At 35.8% G+C, this 22,864-nt stretch overlaps 1 protein-coding gene across 1 annotated transcript in view; it reads left to right on the forward strand.

Moving 5' to 3' along the window:
- TMEM232 (transmembrane protein 232) overlaps positions 1-22,864 on the forward strand; it is a 247,190-nt gene that overhangs the window by 128,307 nt on the left and 96,019 nt on the right. The window contains exon 11 of the mRNA XM_030927320.1: positions 6,831-7,078. Within this exon, the coding sequence (XP_030783180.1) occupies positions 6,831-7,078 (248 nt within the window). The remainder of the gene's footprint in view (positions 1-6,830; positions 7,079-22,864) is intronic.

Genomic DNA, 22,864 nt, shown 5'->3' on the forward strand with positions numbered 1-22,864 from the left:
GTGCTAGTATTCTTACAGCTATGCCCTTCTTCTCTGCTACATACAAGGAGAAGGGCTTAGTTAGGCCTTGGATGCCAAGAGCGGAAGCTGGGTGGGAGCCTATTTTAACTTGGCACAGGCTTCTCTCATTTCTGAGGCCCATTCCATTAGCTCATTTTCAGGCCCCTTTTTTGCTTCATACGGGAGCTTTGCTTGATCCCAAACTTTGATGCCCATATTCTGCAAAACCTGGCCATTCCCCCAAAAGAACAAAGCTGTTGCTTGGTGTGGGGAGTCCCCAAACCACATATGGCTTGCACTTGTTCTGGGGATATTTGCCAGGCTCTAGGTGGTAAGACATACCCTAAATATTGGACCTGTTGAAGGTTATTCTGAGCCTTCTTTTTGGACACTTTTATCCCCTGTCTGCCAGAAAATTCAAAGTTTTTGTAGTATTTTGTTCAGAAGCTTCCTGGGTTGCGCTACACACAAGAAGGTCATCCATGTACTGGAGTATACTCCCATTCTCCAGTTGCAGATCCCTCAGATCCCTCTCTAAGGCCCAGGCAAAGAAAGGGGGCCTGTCCCAAAAACCTTGAGGGAGCAATGTCCAAGTGTATTGTTATTTTCCTCTGGTATTAGGATTTTTCCATTCAAAGGCGAAAAGGTATTAGGACTTTGGTGCCAGAGGAATGGAGAAGAAAGCATCTTTTAGGTCTAGGACTGAGAACCATTTAGCACCTTCTGGCACCTGAGCCAGGAGGGTATATGGATCTGCCACCAATGGGTATACAGGGATAACAGCCTCATTAATTATTCTGAGGTCCTGTACTAACATGTACTAAGCCTTCAATATTCTTCCAAAGGGTTTAGAATGGGTAAGATGGGGGTATTGCAGTGAGAATTGCAGGGTTTTAAGAGCCGATGGGTAAGTAATACCTCAACTCTGGGTGCTAGGCCTTTTCTTGCTTCCAGCTTAATTAGATATTGGTTTTGATTAGGAAAATAGCTGGGGTCTTTAAGCGTATTTTGACTGGCAATGCTATTTTAGGCTTCCCTAGATTTCCAGTATACCATGCCAGTGGGTTAGCCTCTTTACTAATGTAATCTGGGACTTTGGCTGTATTTTGCCTGTTAGCAATTCTGCCAGGTGATGCTTACATTGTAACAGTGCCCCTATTTTAACCATAATATCTCTTCCCAATGGGGGATTGGGCAGTTTGGTACTACTAGAAATTCCCGTTGGAAGATTTGTTTCTTAAATTGACAAATCAAAGAAGGAGTAAAGAATCTTGTTTGTGGCTTTCCTTCCATTCCCATAATGCTCATGAACTGGGAGGAAAGGTTTCTGCAAAAGCAGTGAGAACAGAGTAATTTGCTTCTGCATCAAAAACAAACAAACAAAGAAACAAACACAACTGAATTTGGGTACCCATGACATCCAGAATTACCTGGGGCTCCTCAGTAGTAATTACAATGTTCCTGGAAAGGGGCAATGAGGAAGACCCTGGGGCCCTTCGGTCTTCAGTCTTCATCTAATTCCTGCTTTTGCACTGCTAGAGTTTTTGCCTGACTGAACCCCTCGGTGGGAGCAGGGGCAGTCAGTCCTCCAGTGACAGGGTTTGTAACGGGTGCCCTCACATTTTTGACAGGGGCCTGGTGAAGGCTTAGTACAGTCTTTTGCCCAGTGCTCATTTTTCTTGCATTTGAAGCAAGAGCCTTTGCTGGCATTATCATTATGGCCCTTCAGGTTTCCCTTGCTGCTCTTTGGGCATTCAGGGTACTGCCAATGATGGCTGCCATAATTTTTGCCTGCCATTTTTCTTCACTCTGTTCCTGTTTTCCTTCCTCCAGGTCACAATTGTTATACACTATAAGACCAGTATCAAAAACCTGATTTTGATTAGTTCATGGCCCCATCAGTAGCTTTTGGAGCTTAAGTCTAATGTCTGTGGTAGACTGGCTAATGAAATGCTGTGCCATTAATATTTTGCCTTTGGAAAAAGAAGGGTCCAGAGTAGTATATTTTGTAAAGACTTCCTCCAGCCTGCCATAAAACATGGCTGGATTTTCCTCCTTGGCTTGTGTAACCCCCCTTCATTTACATTATTTACTGCCTTAGTTGTTCCCTTTCTCATTTCTTCAAGGAAATTTAGCCCAGTTGTTCATTCCCATGGGCGTATTATAGTCCCAATTAGGATCAATAGTGGAGGCTGTGTTTGGGCCCAGGTGTTGACCCTGAAGGTTTCAGATGAATAAATCATCTGAACTCTTTTACCCGTGGGCAGCCTCAAAGATTTGATCTTTTTTCCAAGGGGGTGCAACGGGTTGCTAGAATGAATTGAACATCTCTCCATGAGAGAGCAAAGGCTAAGGCCAAAGTCTGGAAAGCTTCTGCAAATTTCCTGGGATTCTTGAAATAGCTTTCTAGCTTTTACTTACATTGTTGTATATCAGTTATAGAGAAGGGACCTGCACTAGGACTGGCCGCTCAGCTTCTGCTGCTTCCCTAAGGAGTAGCAGGGCTGCAGGGAGAGTTGAATAAGATGTTCTCCTTTGAGTGTGAGGGGGACTTAGTAGGGTTCCCAGTGTTCGGGGTTTAGCCTCAAGAGCACTTGGCAAGGGGCTGTATGGAGGCAGATGCTGTTCACCCTGAAAGATAGGTGGCCCTTGTAAAAGAGGATCATCTGTAATATCTAGTTCTGCCTTAGGACTTTCCTTTGGGGTCTGGTTCTGGGAGTTTTGCAGATTGTTAGGTTTTGGTATAGGGTCATGAAGGTCTGTACATGTGGTATTTCTGACCACTTGCCCTGCATCTTGCAAAATGGGTCTGATTGCAGGATTGTGTCATAATTAAGGCTACCATTGACTGCACATTGTTCCAGGCTGGGCAGCTCATAATTGGGCCAAACAGCATTGCAGAAAAAAATATGTGTGTGTATGTATGTGTGTATATATATATATATGTTTTATCTTTAGATTATCAGTATCAAATTGATTCCAATGGTAGAGGATGCAGCCAAGCAAGGAATCAGGTGGAATAGATGGAGGGTTGCCCATAGTGGAATCAGGTGGAGTAGATGGAGAGTTGCCCATAGTGATATGGAAAAGAGAGGAGGACTTTGAATAGTGGAGGGTTTTTCAAGTGACCCGAGTGATGCTTGAGGCATCCTGGAAAAATTCTAGGTCCTGACTGGAGTCCCCAGGGGCATTCACCTTTTGAGTCCTGTCTTAGTCTGTCGGACATCTCTGACGTTAGATGGGTGCTGGCACTGCTTTGGAATTGTTCCCTCCACCACTGATAACCCATTATGAGTGTTCCTTAAGGTTTTCCCATCCCACTTAAAGCAACTCTTTTACTCTCTAAATTTAGGCAAGAAATCCACATTAGATTGTACATCAGTTCCTGTATAAATTCCTTTTCATGAATGCCCCCCATGCCCCACACAGATCATCTACAAAATTCCCAGACCTTCTGACTTGTCCTAAACATCCCGTGCTTCTTTTTAAACAACCAGTCATCTCTTTTCTTTATAACATTCTTTGCTATAACCATAGTTAGTGGGTTTCTTTTGTCCTTGACAGTCATATAGGGGAAGGGAAGAATTTAGCATGAAAAAGAAGGCTCAAGTCACCTGAAATGTGTGTGAGTTCACTCTGGAGGAGCTGTTGCTGCCAATTGTGTCACATGTAGGAATCAAGGACTATAAGAAAAGAAGGTTTAAGTGGCCTGAAACCTAAGTTCACCCTGTGCCACTGTCAATTGTGTCACACATAGAGATCAGGGACTATAACCAGAAAAGATAGAAAAGAATCCATCCACCTTCCAGATAAGGCAGCTATCCCCATTCACTCCTTCGCCTTCAGGCAACACCAGAGCCTGGCCCTGGCCAGTTGCCCTCAAATACAAAAGAGCTACTAGGAAACAGCTGCAGAAATACTAAAAGAAAAAAAGGAAAAGGACTCAGGTCCCTTAGAACTGGGTGGTAGCAGTCAAGGACTTCCACATGAAAACCTTTCCATTTCTCCAGAGATTGGCCCCAGCCAGAAACCTGCAGTTGCCTCTGTATTTAGGCACTGCCCACCAAGGATCCCAAGTTGGAAGGGAAAAGCCAGAAAAAGAGAGAAAAAAAGACTCCCCTGTATGAAACAGATAGGAAAAGGGAAAGGAGAACAATAAATTCCAAATCCTATGCAAAGAAAGACTTAACTCATTATGAGTCTGATTGGTTGCAGGAAAGGACCAACCGGAGGTACTTTCAGTTTTTCATCTGCCACACAGAAAAGGGGGGGTTGCAAGGAGAGTAGCCTCTGGTCCTTTTTTAACTTGGGCGTGGAAAGTTGAGTTTTTTATTTTGATTTAGTTCTAGGAAGTCAGTGAGAATAGGCTTTAGGTTCCCTTTCTCCAGACCCTATTCTCCTGCCTCATAGGTTAATGTCATCTTTGATTGCAGTATATTTTACCAAAAAGTATATCATGAGAAGACATCAGTTTTTTTGGTCCATTTGTTTACTCATTCATTTATTCATTCATAACTCTCTTAGTAATTCCAGAGTTCACCATAATATCTTCATTTGTGCAATACTGTACTATATGTTGAGTAAAAAAATGTAGGAGCTCTTTTTTGGTGGTGTCATTTTATTTTATTTTTCTACACTGAAGAATAAAATCATATACATTTATTGTGTAAAATATGATGTTTTAAAATATATATACACTGTGAAATTGTCAAATTGAGGTAATTAACAAATGCATAACCTCATATAGTTATTATTTCTTTTGTGAGAACACTTAACATCTACTCTCTTAGCATTTTTCAAGATATGATGTATTTGTATTAACTATAGTCACCATGTTGTACATTAGATCTCTTGAATTTATTTATTCTATCTAACTGAAATCTTTTGACCAACATCTCCCAAGCCTTTCACCCGTCAGCCCCTGTTAAACACCATCCCACTCTACTTCTATAAGATCAATACTTTAGATTCTACATGTAAGTGAGATCATGTGGTATTTGTCTTTCTGTGCCTGGTTTATTTCACTTAACATCATGTCCCCCAGGTTCATCCATGTTGTTACAAATGGTAGAATTTTCTTCTATTTTTATGGCTCAGTACTATCCCATTGTATATATGTACCACATTTTATTTATCCATTCATCTGTTGATGGGCACTTAGCTTGATTTCATAGCTTGGCTATTGAGAGTAATGTTGCAATAAACATGGCAGGGCAGCTCTCTCTTTGACTTACTGATTTTCTTTTGGATATACCCAGTAGTGGGATTACTGAATCATGTGCTTACTTACTTCGCATGGTTTTTACCTTATCCTTTGTAAATTTTTTTCATGTTATTCTTTGACTATATAACTTTATATAGTCATGTAGTCCTCTATAACTTTCACAGTGCCACATATTTGCATACTTGCCTTTTGCTATTTTTCTCATTGCTTCAACTGTTTTTCTTTCAGTCTATATCCTGAGACTGTACTCATTTTTTTCTACTATACTTTTGTCTAAATAATTCAATAATCAATCTTTCATCATAATTTAATTTAGCCAGGTCTAATTTTGGAAGCTGAAAGAGGTTAAGTTAGATGTTCATATATAGAAAAACGTTTTCTATTTCTATCTTTCCTATCGCAAGATTGATATGCATCTAAAATGAATCCTGAGTGACTGGTAATGAGCTACCTGAAGACAGATAATACTCAAGGAAAATGTAAAAACAAATGATAAAAGGCAGTATCCAACTTGTTTACAAGAAAAGGAGTTAATAGTATGTACATATCATGAACATAAAAAAATTGGTAACATATGCCATTTTACTTACATTTTCATTTATTATTACTGATTATAGCCAGAGAAAATATGCCTCTGGCCATTTTAAAAGAAGTAATTAAAAAGCGGTACTGGACAGTATCAAATGGGAATAGGAAATTTCAGAAAATAGCTTTTTTCCTGAATAAATATTGCTTAAATAATGGGAAATTTTTGTATTTTTTTTACTCTTTGCTGTTAGAACATATTCAATTTAATCAAAATCAAAATCTTAAATATCTTCAATTTAAGCTAAATACAAAGCTCTTATTTGCTTTTCACTTAAAATTTTTGCTCTATAAAAATGTTCTGTTTGGCCGGGCATGGTGGCTCATGCCTGTAATCCCAGCAATTTGGGAGGCTGAGGCAGGCAGATCACCTGAAGTCAGGAGTTCGAGACCAGCCTGGCCAACATGATGCAACCCCGTCTCTACTAAAAATAACAAAAGTTAGCCAAGTGTGGTGGTGTACACTTGTAGTTCCAGCTACTTAGGAGGCTGAGGCAGGAGAAGCGCTCAAACCCGGGAGATGGAGGTTGCAGTGAGCCAAGATTGTGCCACTGTACTCCAGTCTGGGTGACAGAGCAAGACTCCTTCTCAAACAAGAAAAGAAAAAATGCTCTGCTGATATCAAGAACAGTTTAGATTGTGTGTAAAAAAAAGTCTGATTTAATACAGTGTACATTACTTCAACTGATTGCTTAATTTCTTATTAAATAAAATACCAGAATGTGTATGAAATTCTTACATAGCAAGTATATCAAATTAAAAATAAAAATTACCTTATTAAATTTTCAGAGTTTCAAGACTGGATGCATTAATGTTTATTTATTTCACTGAAATTTGCTATTTTGGTTTTTGAAATCTTTTGGAAAACTGCAATTTTTTAATCAAGATTATTTTTACTTAGCAGGAAAAATGCAATATTAGTCAAAGAAAATAAAGATACTTTAAAAAATTTAATAATACATGATTTTTTTCTCCCATTTAATCCTGTTTCAACTGATTCCTTTCTCGTTTCTTTCAACAGGCTGAGTTAAATGACCCAACCGATCCTTTCACCAGGTATAGTACAAACATCTCATCAAATGTAGGAGAAGAAGTTTTCTCCAAATATATTGGGTGGAGAATTGCCGACACTCTTTCCAAACTATTCTTTCCCCCCATTGAGGCCTGTGTTCTTCCTTTGAAGAAACCATCAATAAAAAAGGATCAAACAAAATATCCGAATAAAAAGCTGGAGTCCATGAAAAAGAAAGTTCTACATTTCACTGTAAGGTAAAGAGAAGTACTATTGGATTTATTGTTCTAATACATTACAATTCAAAATAACAGAAATTATAGATAATTATTTGCCACATTATTTAACTCAGTTTCTCTTCTTCAATTCAAATTTTGGTTCGATCACCTCCTAGGTGGTCTATCATTGAGCAAGTTCCTCCCTTCTCAGAAACTCTTCATGTTTGTAATAGGCATTATTACATAATACAAATCAATATTAATGTAATTCTTGTGAGGTAAATACTAACTTAAAACAGAAACCAAATCATTCAATATTCAAAATTTTAAGACTTTATTTTATGTGTGTATACGTACATATATATACATACTTGATATGTATCTTACATATCTAAGTTAGAGTCTTGAACATAGTAAGTCTTCAAAAACTGGTAGTTATGAGACTAATTAGATTTTATGTTTCAACTCCTCATAAATTTATTTCAAAGGACTCCAGGAAACATTGGACTTAGGAATGATTTATTAAAGTGAATAATTTTCAAATTTATTTACAATTTCTCCAGTGGTAGATTTCTTTCAGATTCTTGGGGTCCCTGTTGTCATTTTAAGATACACAGAATGTTAAGATGTTAAAAGTCACTTTTAGCCAGATTTTTAAAATAGATGAAAAATCACTCCTGATATATAACACAGGCCCTATTTTACATTGTAGATCTCTTAGTAAAGCTTTAATCATGACAGAAACTTGTATTTACTTTTTAACCCAAGTCATTTGAAGAATATATTGTTATATTTTTTCCTATTAATTTTAATACATTTACTATAAAGTCAGCTTTCCTTGTATTTTTAACTCATTTTTTGATGTGTTTGGTGTTCTATTGAGCAATTTATTCCTGATAGGCTGTGATTGATTGATTAATAGATAGCACATTGATTTTGATTTTGCCATTCTGGATTTTTTTTGTTGTAAGTTGTACCTGCTATGTATTGTTTTATACATTACATCTGATTGGCTTTGCCTTTGTGTCTTTTTACAATCTAATGTAAGAGCCTTTTGTTCCTGGCTTAGAGGAATTTAACCCAGTGAATAAACTTAGCTGGACTAAATAGTTGCTGAAAATGCATCTGTAAATTTAAACTTAACTGTAAATTTTATTCAATTCCTGAATATTTACTTTCTTATGTATTTATTCTTATTTATTTTTCACTTGACTAAGGTATTATCAAGTGTTTTAAATATGTGCTCAATATTTGAAAAGATGTTGTATTTGCCTCCACAAATAAGAAGTAATTTGGATTAATATGTAAAATCACTTATCCTTTATAACTATTGCCACAGTATATTACTGTATTTGCAAAGTCTAGTATAATATGTGGTTCTCCTTCCTTTGTAGGATCTCCCCAGTTTTAAGAAATCTTATGCATATTCTCTTTCATGAAAAATGCTCCAAATTTCTATATATTAAAGGTACAAAGTCAAATCCTCTTTAGATTATAGACCCTTCCTTCCCTGATTTACCCCCATCTCTCCCTATCCTAGGTAATAACATCAGTAATTTCTTGTGTGTCCTTTCAGGGTCTATAAAATGCAAATATAATACATTATTAGTATTTTTAATTTTTCCCCTTCATTTTAACATGAAAGTTAGCATAGTAAACATAGTATTTGGCACCTTGCATTTGTCATGTGGCCTGATTTCAGATACATTTTTCCATTCCAGTACATGGAGAATTTTCTAATTATTATCATTTTTTAAACAGACAAGTTTTCCTTATTATGGATATATCATAATTTATTTAACCAGTTTTCTATTGATTGGTCTTTGGATTGTTTTAGATTTCCTGTGTACTAGACACAATGCCACAAAGAGTAACCATTTACATATGTCTTTTAACATATGTGGAAGAATACCGGCAGGATAAATTCTCAGAAGTGTAATTTCTGGGTCAAAGTCTATATGCCTTTGTAATGTTGTTAATTATTTCCAAATGCCTTTCAGAGAAGTTGTGCAAATTTATGTTCCCACCAAAATATATAGGAGTGCCTATTTTTCTTTAGTCTTCCCAACAGAGGGTGTTGACAACATTTGGGTTTTAACAATCTGAGGGGTGAAATATGGTTTCTAAAAACAGTGTAAGTTTTAGCATTTTAATTTTCTTAAGGTTAGTAGTTTGAACACCTTTTGTATGTTAACAGAACCTTTTGCCCATTTTTTATTGGATTTTTGTCTATACAAAAACCCAAGACTATGTATCTATTAATCTATGTGACTCTCTATGGTAAGAGCTACAAATATTTATTGTTTTTCATCATTTTTTTCTTTTAATTTTGCTTATATCATTTTTTTGCCATATGGTCATTTTTCTATGTAATGGAACATATTTAATTTTCCTCTGTGGTTTATGGATTTTTTTGTTCTATTTAGGAATACTCTTTTCACCCTAAGATGACAAAAATGACAAAATTTGACAAAATGTAACCAACATTATCTTTTACTGTTTTTAAGGATTTGTTATCTACATTGGTCTGTTTGAATTTTTTTTTTTTTTTTTTTTTTTTTTTTTTTTTTTTTTTTGGTGTATGATGTGAGGTGTAGATCCATCTTTCTATTCACTTGTCCCAAAAATATTTATTGAGTCATCCATCTTCCTTTAACACTTTTCCTGATTTTAATTGCCAACTTTTTCAAATACTAAATTCCCATTTCTTTTTGTGTCTAATTCTGAATTTTTTTATTCTAATCCTTTATTCTAAGTTATTCTAACCATAAGCCTATATTTGGACTGTATATTTTAATATATAGTTTTAATGATTTTCTTATATATTTAATATAATTGGTCTAGTTCTGTATTGCTAGTGCTTTTCAATGTTTTCCTATTTTGTTTATTTATTTATTTATTTTTTTGAGACGGAGTCTCGCTCTGTCGCCCGGGCTGGAGTGCAGTGGCCGGATCTCAGCTCACTGCAAGCTCCACCTCCCGGGTTTACACCATTCTCCTGCCTCAGCCTCCCGAGTAGCTGGGACTACAGGCGCCCGCCACCTCGCCCGGCTAGTTTTTTGTATTTTTTAGTAGAGACGGGGTTTCACCGTGTTAGCCAGGATGGTCTCGATTTCCTGACCTCGTGATCCGCCCGTCTCGGCCTCCCAAAGTGCTGGGATTACAGGCTTGAGCCACTGTTCCCGGCCTGTTTATTCATTTTTATAACAAATTTAGAATTAGCTTGTCTAATTCTAGCAATCTAGTTGTAAATTTACTTGCATCACTTAAAAAATTTAAATTAACTTTAGAAAAATTCACACTCCATGATGTTGAGATATAACATCTCTAACAAAATGGCATGTATTTCCATTTATTCAATATTTCTTTTGAGTTCTTCAGTAGTGTTAAAATGTTTTCATATATGCCTTGCATTTTTCTTATGTTTGTTTATAGGTACTTTATCTGTTTTGTTGCTAATATAAATTAATTTTTCTCCAAATGTAGCTTCTCATAGGTTGCCCTTATATATTTTCAAAGCTTTGCTTTCTGTGGATTAATTTTGCACTCTACTAACTTTGTAAATTCACTTACTGAATTTAAGTTTTCTAGATTCACAATTCTGTCAGATATAATTTATTTTCTCTTTCCTGATTTTTATACTTTAACCCTTTTTCTTTTATGTATTTTATCAGCTGAGTATGCCTAGTAAAATATTGATTAAAAATAGTGAGGATGGGCATTTTTTTTCTTTTCCTTATTGTTATAAGAAATCTTCTAGTGTTTTCCAGTTAATCATGATTCTGGCTTTAGGAATGAGAAAGATGCATTTTCTTATGTTCATTAAGCAGTTTTATAAAAAAATTTGAGCTATGTATAAGAAACTCATTTTAGATTTAAGGACACATAGGCTAAAATTGAAGATATGGAAAATGACATTTCTTGCAAATGCTGACCAAAAGAAAGCAGGGGTGGCTATACTTACATTAGATAAAATAGACATTAGGTGAGAAACTTGCAAAAAACAGAGGTCATTACATAACGACAAAAGGATCAATCAACTAGAAAGATATAACAATTATAAATATGTATATACCCAACATAAGAGCATCTAAATATGTAATCAAATATTGACAGAATTGGAGAAATAGACAGCAATACAAAATAGTAGAAGACATCAATACCCCATTCAATACCCCATTCAATAATGGATAAATCAATAATGGATAACTTCAATAATGAAGACATCAATACCCCATTCAATAATGGATAAAACTAGCACATAGAAGAACAATAAGCAAACATTGAACTTAAACAACTGTACAGACCAAATGGACCTAATGGACATAAAAGACATTCTTTCGACCCAACAGCAGCAGAATACGCACTCATCTCACGTTCCATAGAGTTTCTCCAGCATAGATCTTTAGGTCACAAGCAAGTCTTAACAAATTCAAAAAGATAGAATTATATCAAGTTTATCTTCCAATCACAGTAGAATGAAAGTAGAAATCAATAGCAGAACTAAAGCTAAAAAATTCACAAATATGTAGAAATTTTCCTTCCTTCCTTCCTTCCTTCCTTCCTTCCTTTCTTTCTTTTTCTTGTCCTTTCTTTCTTCTTTCTGTCCGTTCGGTCTTTTTTGGAGTTTCGTGGTGGGGTCTTGGAGGGGGGAGTTCTTGCTGGCTTTCTTCTTTTTCTTTCTCGTTTTTTCTTTTTTGTGCTTCTCTATCTCTCTCTCTCTCTTTCTCTCTCTCTCTCTTTCCTTCCTCTCCTTCCTTCCTTCCTTCCTTCCTCCTTCCTTCCTTCCTTTCCTTCCTTTCTTGTAATAGAATGTATTTATTAATTTTCCTCTGTGGTTTACGGATTTTTTTGTTCTATTTAGGAAAACTCTTTTCACACTAAGATTTAAAATGACAAAATTTGACAAAATGTGACCAACATTATCTTTACTATTTTTAAGGATTTGTTATGTACATTGTAAGTATTGGTCTTTTTCTTTTCTTTTCTTTTCTTTTTTTTTTTAGCGTATGAGTCTTTCTTTTCTTTCTTCCCTTCTTTCCTTCCTTCCTTCTTCCTCCTTCCTTCCTTCCTTCCTTCCTTTCTTCCTTCCTTCCTTTCTCTCTCTTTCTTTTTCTTTTTCTTTCCCTTTCTTTCTCCTTCCTTCCTTCCTTCCTTCCTTTCTTCCTTCCTTTCTCTCTCTTTCTTTTTCTTCTTTCTTTCTCCTTCTCCTTCCTCCCGAATGAAGAATAGCGGATCGGGCGGGGGGAGGGAGGCGTGAGGGAGGGCTGAGGGAGGGGGTGCGGGGTCTTTAAGCCTGGAGGGGAGGTCTCGGATGAAGTCCTTACAACTAAGGTCTTTTCCTTCCTTTACTTCTTCCTTCTTCCTTTTCTTTCTTTCTTTTCCTTTCTTTCTCCTTCTCTCTCTCTCTCTTTTTTTTAGACTGAGCCTTGCTCTATCACCCAAGCTGGAGTGCGGTGGTGGATCTCGGCTTACCGCAACCTCTGCCTCCTGGTTCAAGTGTATCTTATGCCTCAGCCACCCAGATAGCTGGTACTACAGGCACACACCACCATGCCTGGCTAATTTTTGTATTTTTAGTAGAGACAGGGTTTCACAATATTGGTTAGGTTGGTCTCAAACCCCTGAACTTATAATCCTCCCGCCTCGGCCTCCCAAACTGTTGGGATTGCAGGCGTGAGCCACCAGGTCCAGCGTCCCCCCACCTTTTTTTTTTTTTTTTTTTTTTTGACTGGGTCTTTGCCACCCAAGCTAGAGTGCATTGGTGTAGTCATGGCTTACTGCAGCCTTGACCTTTTGGGCTCAAGCAATATGCCCACCTCAACCTCCTGAGTAGCTGGGACCACAGGTGCATGACACCACACTCAGCTAGGTTTTTAAAAAAATTTAGTTTTGTAGAGACAGGGCCTAGTTATATTGCCCAGGCTAGCCTCAAACTCCTGGGCTCAAGCAATCCTCCTGCTTTGATATCCCAGACTGCTGGGATTATAAGCATGATTCGCCATGCCAGGTCTCTATGTAGAAATTAAACAACACACTTTCGAGAAGCCCTTGTTTCAAAGAATAAATTTTTTAAAAATAGACAATACTTTGAGTAAAATGAAACTTAAAACACAACATACTAAAACTTATGGATGGAGCAAAAGCAGTACTAAGAGGGATATTTATTTTTGATAAATGCATTGAAAAAGAAAAATCTCAAATAAACAACCTAAATTTATACCTCAAGGACCTAGACAAAGAGGGAAAAAATTTGCTCAAAGTTAGCAGAAGGAAAGAAATAACAAGATTAGAGCAGAAATAAAGGAAATAGACAATTTTCAAAACAAAGAAAAAGTCAACATAGTTTTTTGAAAAGGTGAAATTGTCAAACCTTTTGGTATACTAAGAAAAAAGAGAGAAGATGAAAATGAATCAGAAATGAAAGAAGAGACACTACAGTTGATGCCACAGAAATATAAGGATCATAAGAGGCCGGGCGCGGTGGCTCAAGCCTGTAATCCCAGCACTTTGGGAGGCCGAGACGGGCGGATCACGAGGTCAGGAGATCGAGACCATCCTGGCTAATACGTTGAAACCCCGTCTCTACTAAAAAATACAAAAAACTAGCCGGGCGACGAGGCGGGCGCCTGTAGTCCCAGCTACTCGGGAGGCTGAGACAGGAGAATGGCGTGAACCCGGGAGGCGGAGCTTGCAGTGAGCTGAGAACCGGCCACTGCACTCCAGCCTGGGCGGCAGAGCAAGACTCCGTCTCAAAATAATAATAATAATAATAATAATAATAAGGATCATAAGAGATAGCTATGAACAATTACATGCCAATAAACTGGAAAACCCAGAAGAAATGGATACGTTCCTAGAAACATAAAACCTACCAAGACTAAATCATATAGTAATACAAAGTCTGAACATACTTATAATTACTATGGAGATTGAAGCAGTAAATAAAAAGCTTCCCAATGATGAAAAGCCCTTGCCCAGTGGCTTCATTGGTGAATCCTGTTGAACATCTGAACAATTAAAGCCAACCTTTCTCAAGCTCCTCCAAAAATTGAAGAGGAGGGAAAGCTTCCAACTAGTTTAAGAGACCAGCTTTATCCTGATACCAAAGCCAGACAAAGACACCACAGGAAAATTATACACCAATAACTTTGATGAATATAGATGCAAAAATCCTCAGCAAAATACTAACAAAATCCAGAAGCATCTTAAAATAATCATACATCATGACTAAAGGGGTTTTATCCTTGCAATGCAAGGAGGATGGTTCAACATACAAAAATCAATTAATGTTATATACCGCATTTACAGAATGAAAAATAAAAATTATGTGATAATCTCGACAGGTGCTGAAAAGACATTTGACAATATTCAACACCATTGTACGATAAAAACTGTCAACAAATTTAGAAATAAAAGGAATATACCTCAACATAATAAAGGCCATATATGTAAAGTCCACAGCTAACATTATAATCAATAGTGAAGAACTGAATGTTTCCCCCCAAGATCAAAAGTAATACAAGGATTCCATTCTTGCTATTTCTGTTCAAAATAAGAAGTCCTAGCTTGAATAATTAGACAAGAAAAAATAAAAGGCATCCATATCAGAATGTAAGAAGAAAAACTGTCCCTGTTTTCAGGTGACATGACCTTATATGTATATAACCCTAGAGACTCCACCAAAAAACTGTTGGAAGTACTAAATGAATTCATTAAAGTTGCAGGATACAGAGTCAACAAATAAAATCTGTTACATTTCTGTACACTAACAGTGAGCTATACGATAGAGAAATTAGGAAAACAGTTACATTTACAATAGTATGAAAAAGAATTAAAAACGTAGGAATAAACTTAAATAAGGATGTAAATGACTTCTAGATTGAAAACCACAAAACCTTGGTGAAATAAAGAATACATGAATGAATGTCAGTTTGTATTCATGTGTTGAAAGAATTAATCTCGCTAAAATGTTCACAGATTCAATGCTATCAAAATCACAATGGTATTTTCTAAATAAATAGAAATAACAATTCGGAAATTCATATGGGAACACAAAAGATTGTGAATAGCCAAATCAATCTTGAGAAGGAAGAATAAACCTGTAGGCATCACACTTTGTGATTTCAAAGTATATTACAAAGCTACTGTAATTAAAACAGTATGGTATTAGCATAAAGACAGACGTATAGACTAATGAAACAGAATAGAGAGACCAGAAATAAATTCATGCACATATGTTGAATTAATCATTGACAAGGTTTCCAAGAATATATAATAGGGAAAAAAGATTCTCTTCAATAAATGGTGCTAGGAAAGCTGTATATTCACATGTGTAAGAATGAAATTGAACTCTTACACCAAGCATAGAAAGCAGATCCAAGTGGATTAAAGACTTAAGTGTAAGACATGAAACTCTAAAAATCCTAGAAGGAGCAAAGAATGAAAACTTCTTGACATTTGTCTTTACAATGTTTTCTTGAATATGACACCAAAACTGCAGGTGACAAAAACAATTAGAACTATATCAAACTAAAAGTCTAATGCAAAGCAAAATAAACAATCAACAAAATTAAGTCATTCTACAGATTAGGAGAAAATATTTGCAAACCATATATATGACAAGGGTTTAATTTCCAAATATATAAGGAATTCCTTCAATTCCATTGCCAAAAAACTCTCGGGTCTACTGAAAATAGGTTAACAACTTGAATAGATATTTTTCTAAAGAAGATATACAATTAGCAGTAAGTATATACAACAACGTTCAATGTCAGTAATCATCAGTGAGATCTGTGAGAGAGAAAGGTCTTGGGGGATAAGAGGTCACCTGAAGAGAAAGACCACATAGAAAAGAATCAGTACCCCAGCTGGCAGCCCACGACAAGGCCTTAGACATACTAGGAAGCCATCTTGGACCATACAGCCCAGCCCAGCTCTCAGCTTAATGCACCTGCATGAATGAGCTCAGCCAATACTGTTTAGTGTGTAGATTAGCAATCCCCAGTGAGCCCTACCCCAATTCCTGACCCACAGGATTGGAACAGCAGATCATTATTGTATTATTATTATTATTTGAAATGGAGTTTTGCTCTTGTTACCCAGGCTGGTGTGCAATGGTGCGATCTTGGTTCACCGCAACCTCTGCCTCTTGGGTTCAAGCGATTCTCCTGCCTCAGCCTCCTGAGTAGCTGGGATTACAGGCATGCACCACCACGCCTGGCTAATTTTGTATTTTTAGTAGCGATGGGCTTTCTCCATGTTTGCCAAACTAGTCTCTAACTACCAACCTCAGGTGATCCACCCGCCTTGGCCTCCCAAGGTGCTGGGATTATAGGCATAAGCCACTGCACCCAGCCCATTATTATTTTAAGTCACTAGATTTTGGGATGTTTCTCAAGCAGCAATATAGGATGAAACAAAACTCTTCTTAATTATTACATAATAGTCTAATAGTGTCCTGTTAGATCCTCTTGTTAATGATTGATCTAGAAATTTTTCATAAGTAGTCTTAAGTAATATTTGTTTATAATTGTATATTTCTTGTTTAATTTTTGTCAAGTTTTGCTATCATTGTTATTTGGAACTTTTTTTCTGTGTTCTAAAATAATTTCAGAAGTTCAGAATAATCTACTCTTTCAAGCTATGTTAGAATTCCCTCTTTTTAAATTTTTAATTATTGTGAATACGTACTAGTTGTACATAATTATGGAGCATACGTGATATTTTAACACAAGCATACAGTGTGTAATGATCAAATCAGAGTAATTAGGGCATCTGTCACTCTAATAATTTGTCATTTCTTTGTGTTAGGAACATTCCAACTCTACCCTTTTATTCTGAAATATACAATAAATTATTAACTATAGTTGCCCTATTGTGCTACTGAGCATCAGAGCTTACTCCTCCTACCAAACTCTCTCTCTCTCCATATATATATTTATATATGTATATATATTTATATGTGTGTGTATATATATATATATGTGTGTGTGTGTATATATATATATAAAACCATTTAATCATCTTCTCTTTATCCCTCCCTCCCTCTTCACTCTTCACTACTCTTCCTGACTTCTGGTAGCCATCATTCTATTCTACATCTCCATGAGTTCAATGTTTATTTAACTTATGAATATGAATGAGTACATGCAGTATTTGTCTTTCTGGCCTGGCTTATTTAACCTAACATAATAGCCTCCAGTTCTCTCCATGTTGTTGCAAATGACAGGATTTCATTCATTTTTATAGCTGAATAATATTACATTGTGTATATATACCACGTTTCCTTTATTTGTTCATCTATTATGGACATTTGGGTTGATTCCAAATTTTGGCTATTGTAACAGTGCTGTGATAAACATAGGAGTGCAATATTCCTTGATATACTGATTTTCTTTCTTTTGGGTATATACCCAACAGTGAGATTGATGAAACATATAGCAGCTCTGCTTTTGTTTTTTTGAGGAACCTCCATACTGTTCTCCATAGTGGCTGTACTAATTTATATTTCTTCCAACAATGCATGAATGTTCTCCTTTCTCCACATCCTCACCAACATTCATCATTGCCTGTCTTTTGAATAGAAGCCATTTTAAGTGGGATGAGATGATATCTCATTGACATTTTAATTTGAATTTCTCTGATGATTAGTGATATTGAACATTAATCATCAGTACCTTATGCCTCTTCTAAGGTAGTTCTTTGTCAAAATTTTTTTTCTATGGCTGTTGACAAGATTGATATTCAGCCCAAATGCACATGTACGGCAACATTCAGTTTTGATTGTTGGAAGCCCTGCCTTAAAATCATCTAGAATATCAATCCTGAATATCAGTCTATTTAGATCTTTCTTTTTCTTAAGTCTGTGTTAACAATTTTAACATTATCTTTTCTCTGAATATTATTTATTCCATCCCATTTTTCAGAATTTATTTGGCCATAATTGAACAAAGTAGTCTATTGTGATCCTGTAATTCTTTGTTTCTGTATTATTTTGCCCTTAATCAATTCTTACTTTGTATATTTGAATTTTGTTCTATTTATTCACCTTAGTTAGTTTAGCTAGATGCTATATCTATTTTATGTTTTTTTTTTTTTTTCAATGGACCAGCTTCTAGATTCTAACTCATATATTTTTGTGCTTATTTATATGAGTTTGTTACTTCTTTGGTCTATTTTGCGGTTAATTTTCTAATTTCTTGAAGAAGATGCTAAATCATGTGGGAAACTTCCTTCCTTGGCATTTGTCTAAATCATTATTTAAGTTCCAAAATCATATGAGTGTTGCTGCCAAAAGGCACACTTTATTGCAGCTGTAATAATTGAGTGCAGCAAGGCTGATGGGCAGGCTTTCCTTTGTGTATACAAATAGTCAACAGAAAAATGTTCGAGTTTTGAAATAATTTTAAGCATTTTTTTTTCAATAATTCTGAAGTCAGTGAGGAAGACATACAGATTTGGGGTTAAGGATCACACAGCCTGGCTTTAGTAGTCTTATGCGCAGAAATAAATACTGCAAAACTACTTGTGTATTTCCTACATTTTTATAAAATTGTAACACAATCAAGATACAATGAAAATGGCAGTTCTACGTGGCCTGGGTATTGGAATGTAGAGTCTCTGGATGTATTCTGTGTATTCTGAAAGACAGACATGGAAGAATAATTCATCTGGAGCCACAAAGAGGACATTAAAGTGTACTTTGGTTTTGTGTCATGGACAGTTGAAGAAAGGGATAGCAAAAAATAAACTGGAAAAATAGAAAAAAAATCAATGTTAACAAAAGCAGATTAAGAAAAAGTAAGAGAAAGTATATACAGGTGATGATAAAAAGGCAGATTAAGATCAATAGTGCCTGCTGGGACACAAGAGATGAGAGAGAGAGAGACAGAGACAGAGAGAGAGACAGAGAGAAAGTAGACATAGAGGAAATGTGTGAAAAAATAGCAAATGGAGAAATAAGAGCAATAAGCAGAAATAAAGAAGAAAGAAAACAAAAGGAAAGAGAAAAGATATGAGGGAAGAGACATACTGAGGATGAAAGGTACAACTAAAAGGATGTGCACAGGGTTAGGGAGAAGGGAAAGACAATATGCAGTCAGAGAAGAGTGAGACAAAAAAGGAGCAGGTGGGGGAGTTAAGACCCAAAAAGTCCTGTAGGCTTTGAGGGATTAGTAAATTAAGCTTCTCTTTCAGAGCCTGCAGTTCATTAAATAAATGACAATCATACATCACTGGTCTTAGAAAAAAATCCTATCTGCTTATCCAGTTTTTCACAGTTCATTGCCGACTCTAGCAATTAAATTTAGAATGTCTCCTCCCTGAATGAGAATTATTCAGCAGCACAGCAAGCTGAGACTTCCTCTAGCAAGAGTTACCTCAGTATTGTTTCATGGAGCAGCATTCCCACTGCATCATTCATATAGTCTATGTGAATGTGACTCTCTGCAGTTGTGCATAATATCAGCTCCAGTTAGGGGCTAATCTCTGGGTAAAACAGAGGTCAGTGGAATGGAGCTACAGCTTGATGACAACAAGCCTAGATCAGGCCTGGCTAAACAGTCTTTCCTTTCTTATTAGGAGTATGGATTATATATAACCCATATATATAGATTTTTGTAAGTTTTTTTATACTTTTTTTAATAAGTTGTGTAAAAGCAAATTTAAATCTAAGCTATGCATTGAAGAAATTTCTCTGGTTGATTAAACATTAACTTCAGGAAATTGATATTTCCTTTTGCTTGATTCTCCATCTAAACAAAAGTTCCATAGCTAGCTCCTTTTGTTAGTTCTTCTCCTCCAGCTTCTAGGCTCCCAAATGGAATTAATAGAGTGAATCAATACCTGAGCATGCTGAAATCTCACAGGTCTAAATACAAAGACATAATTTAAAGCATCCCTGAAAGGTCTTTATTCATAGTGCCACATCACCGATTCCTCATTTAGTGTTCCTACATATCTCCATTTTGTGTTTTCAACAAGTGGAAATGTGAAAGACACCAAGAAGCCAATATATAAGGACTCCTATAGAAGGTGAGGCACATTTAAAAGGGCAGAGAATAGGAAAATTAAGACGATGTTTCTTCATTGTCTGGGAGGACTAGAGCATGCTTATTTCAGTGTGAAAATCTGAAAATTTTCTAGAAAGGAGATGAGAACTTCCTTAATAATGAAGTATCTGCTACATCTTATGACCCATAATTTTTTCCAAAAAAAAAATTCCTTGTGTTTTTAGCCTATAGATTATTTTTAAAAATAATTTTGTCTTTACTATGTTTATAAACATATATTTTGCTCTGAACGGCTTGCAGGTTTGACTTTTTTTCTTTATGTAATTTTTTCAAAAGAAAATTGATCATTTTTCTTCTGTATGTTGATTTTCTTTTTAACTTTTCTTTAAGCTAGTGGAACATGTTGTTGGATACATGCTCTTTTTGCCCCTCAGCATTTTTTTTTAAATATGAAAAAATCATTATGGTTTTTTATCATAAAAGTTGTAGACAAAAAAATAGGTATATAATAGTTTTACTTCAAAGCATAGTATTTCTCTCTTCCCTATTTGTCAGTAAAACTATCTCTAGTTTACCTTAAGGCTGAGAATTTAGAACTATGAAGATCAAATTTTAAAAACCCAATTCCCACATCTATACTTTCTTACTTCTGAGGTTTCTCATAAGTGTATTTTCTAAACTTATTCCTCGAATCTCTAAAATCTCATGAACAACTAATTATTTGCATATATGTAAAGACTAGGAGAACATTAACAAAACTTTGTTCATGCTTAGTTTGTTCAAATTTTTATGTTAAAGAATATTCATTAAACTAGTGCCTGGAAGAGAGCCCAGGTAGTGCTAGTAAGAATGAACTGAGAACAGTTGTCATTTACGCAGAAGATTTTACACAGCTGACTTTACAGGAAGGCCGTACCCAAGGCTAGTGCTCCTCCTTTGCAGCTTCCTTTATAAAAGGAGCTGGTGCCATGGTAATAGAAGTAGGAGTCGCTAACATTTACTGAATGGTGGAAAGATGGGAAAAGTAAGTGCTACGATACCCCATGAAATAGGTTAAGAATAGGCTTTATTGGAGAGACTTAGAAGTCAACCATTAGCAGAAAGAAGTACATGGTTTACATTTCGAATTATCCCATTGATTGGGGTGCTGGAGTCTGGGGAAGCATTTGAACATTCACTGGGTTTGTATTTCAAAGAGAGAGTGCCTGACTGCTACTCTACCTTCTTATAAGAGTGTAAACTCCTTTTCAGTGGAGAAATAAATGTTTTGGGCTCAGTTATCACACCATCATTAATCAGTTAGGTATCATCTAAGGGAGGGGATGATGGAAATGCCAGCTGCCCAGAACCTGGAGGCCTTAAGAGGCACTCTTAATGGTTGTAAAGAAAGCATTGAATCATTGGGAAGTTGGGTTTAGGAGAAGAAACTCCACAAAATGGGAGATTCTTAAGACCCTCAGTTCTAGGTAGCACGTTGCCAGACAATCCAAGATGATCAATTTTTTTTTGACACCCCACATGAGTGCATTTTATAAGCAAGGCACTATGTGAAGCACTACCCTTAGATGGAGTTATGATTATTTCCTTCATTTATAGACACGGATATTGAGTTTTGATAAGGTTAGTTAGTCCAAGGATTTGCAACCATAAGTTCAGAAATTTGAATTTAAACAAAGACATTCTGACTCTTGTGTTCACTGTGCTGTTTGCTTCTCCCTCATATGAATTTTATCTGATATCTAAGCCTTGAATAATTGTTTAAAAACATGTTCTAACAAACAGAATTTTTTTTCAATTTCTGCCTTATGATTTTTGGAACTTTATTTTCATTAGGGGACTTATTTTTTCTAGACCTTGAATCTCTCTACTTAATTTTAGGAAATTTATATCAAAGAAGAGGCACTTTCTAGTAAGTCTAGTAAGTACATATAGAGAGAGTTTAAATAGAAGAGGGCCCCCAAAATAGACTTGGCCTCTTGTTTAATATTGTCTGGGCTTGACCGTGCCCCTAGGATGCCTAAGTAAAATGCCTTAAACCAATCTGTCTTGTTCTGTTTCATGAAGGAAAAAAATGTAAAAATTCTGTTTCTCCTTCACACTATATGAAATATGCTTATTTTATAGGTTTTTTTCTGATTGATTTAAAGTAAGTTACTTAACTTCTCTGAGCCTTAGGCTTCTAATCTTTAAAAATTAAAAAGCTGTACATTGCTCTAAGGTTTGTCCTGAGGATACAGAAAAAGAAGGTAGATAAAGAGCCTGGACATGTCAGTTCCTTATCCTTTTGTTCTATAATTTACTAGATGTTCTAAAATATTTATTTTCTTTAGAATATAATATTTAATTCTTACCTTAGTAACATTGTGATAAATAATAAGTGGAAGGTTTACATTTTTGTGCTTTTTTTTTAAAGTTACGAATTGCTGCTAGCAACTTTTCCAGAGAACATACAGTTTTATGATGATTTCCTTTTTGGTTATGTTTTGTTTCCTTTCCTGCTTCTAGTTATTTAATTTAAAAGCAATTCATTTCTGGTTTTGACTATGTCAGACATGTATTTCAGGGGTATGGTGATAAGACATAGTATGAAAGAGAATCAGCATTGCTGGTCACAGTTGTTAGCTGCAGAGAGATAAAGAACATTGAATGGTTCTTCAGACATGGACTTCTATTTATTAAGCCTTTGTGAAATAATTGAGTTTATATAAATGGATTGGATCATTGGCTTAGATCAGTTACTTAAGGTGTTAAAATGCCCAGAGATTGGGAGTGCAGATATTTCTTTGACATACTGATTTTATTTCTTCTGAAT

Source organism: Rhinopithecus roxellana, chromosome 3, assembly GCF_007565055.1.
Source record: "Rhinopithecus roxellana isolate Shanxi Qingling chromosome 3, ASM756505v1, whole genome shotgun sequence".
Taxonomy (NCBI): Eukaryota; Metazoa; Chordata; class Mammalia; order Primates; family Cercopithecidae; genus Rhinopithecus; species Rhinopithecus roxellana.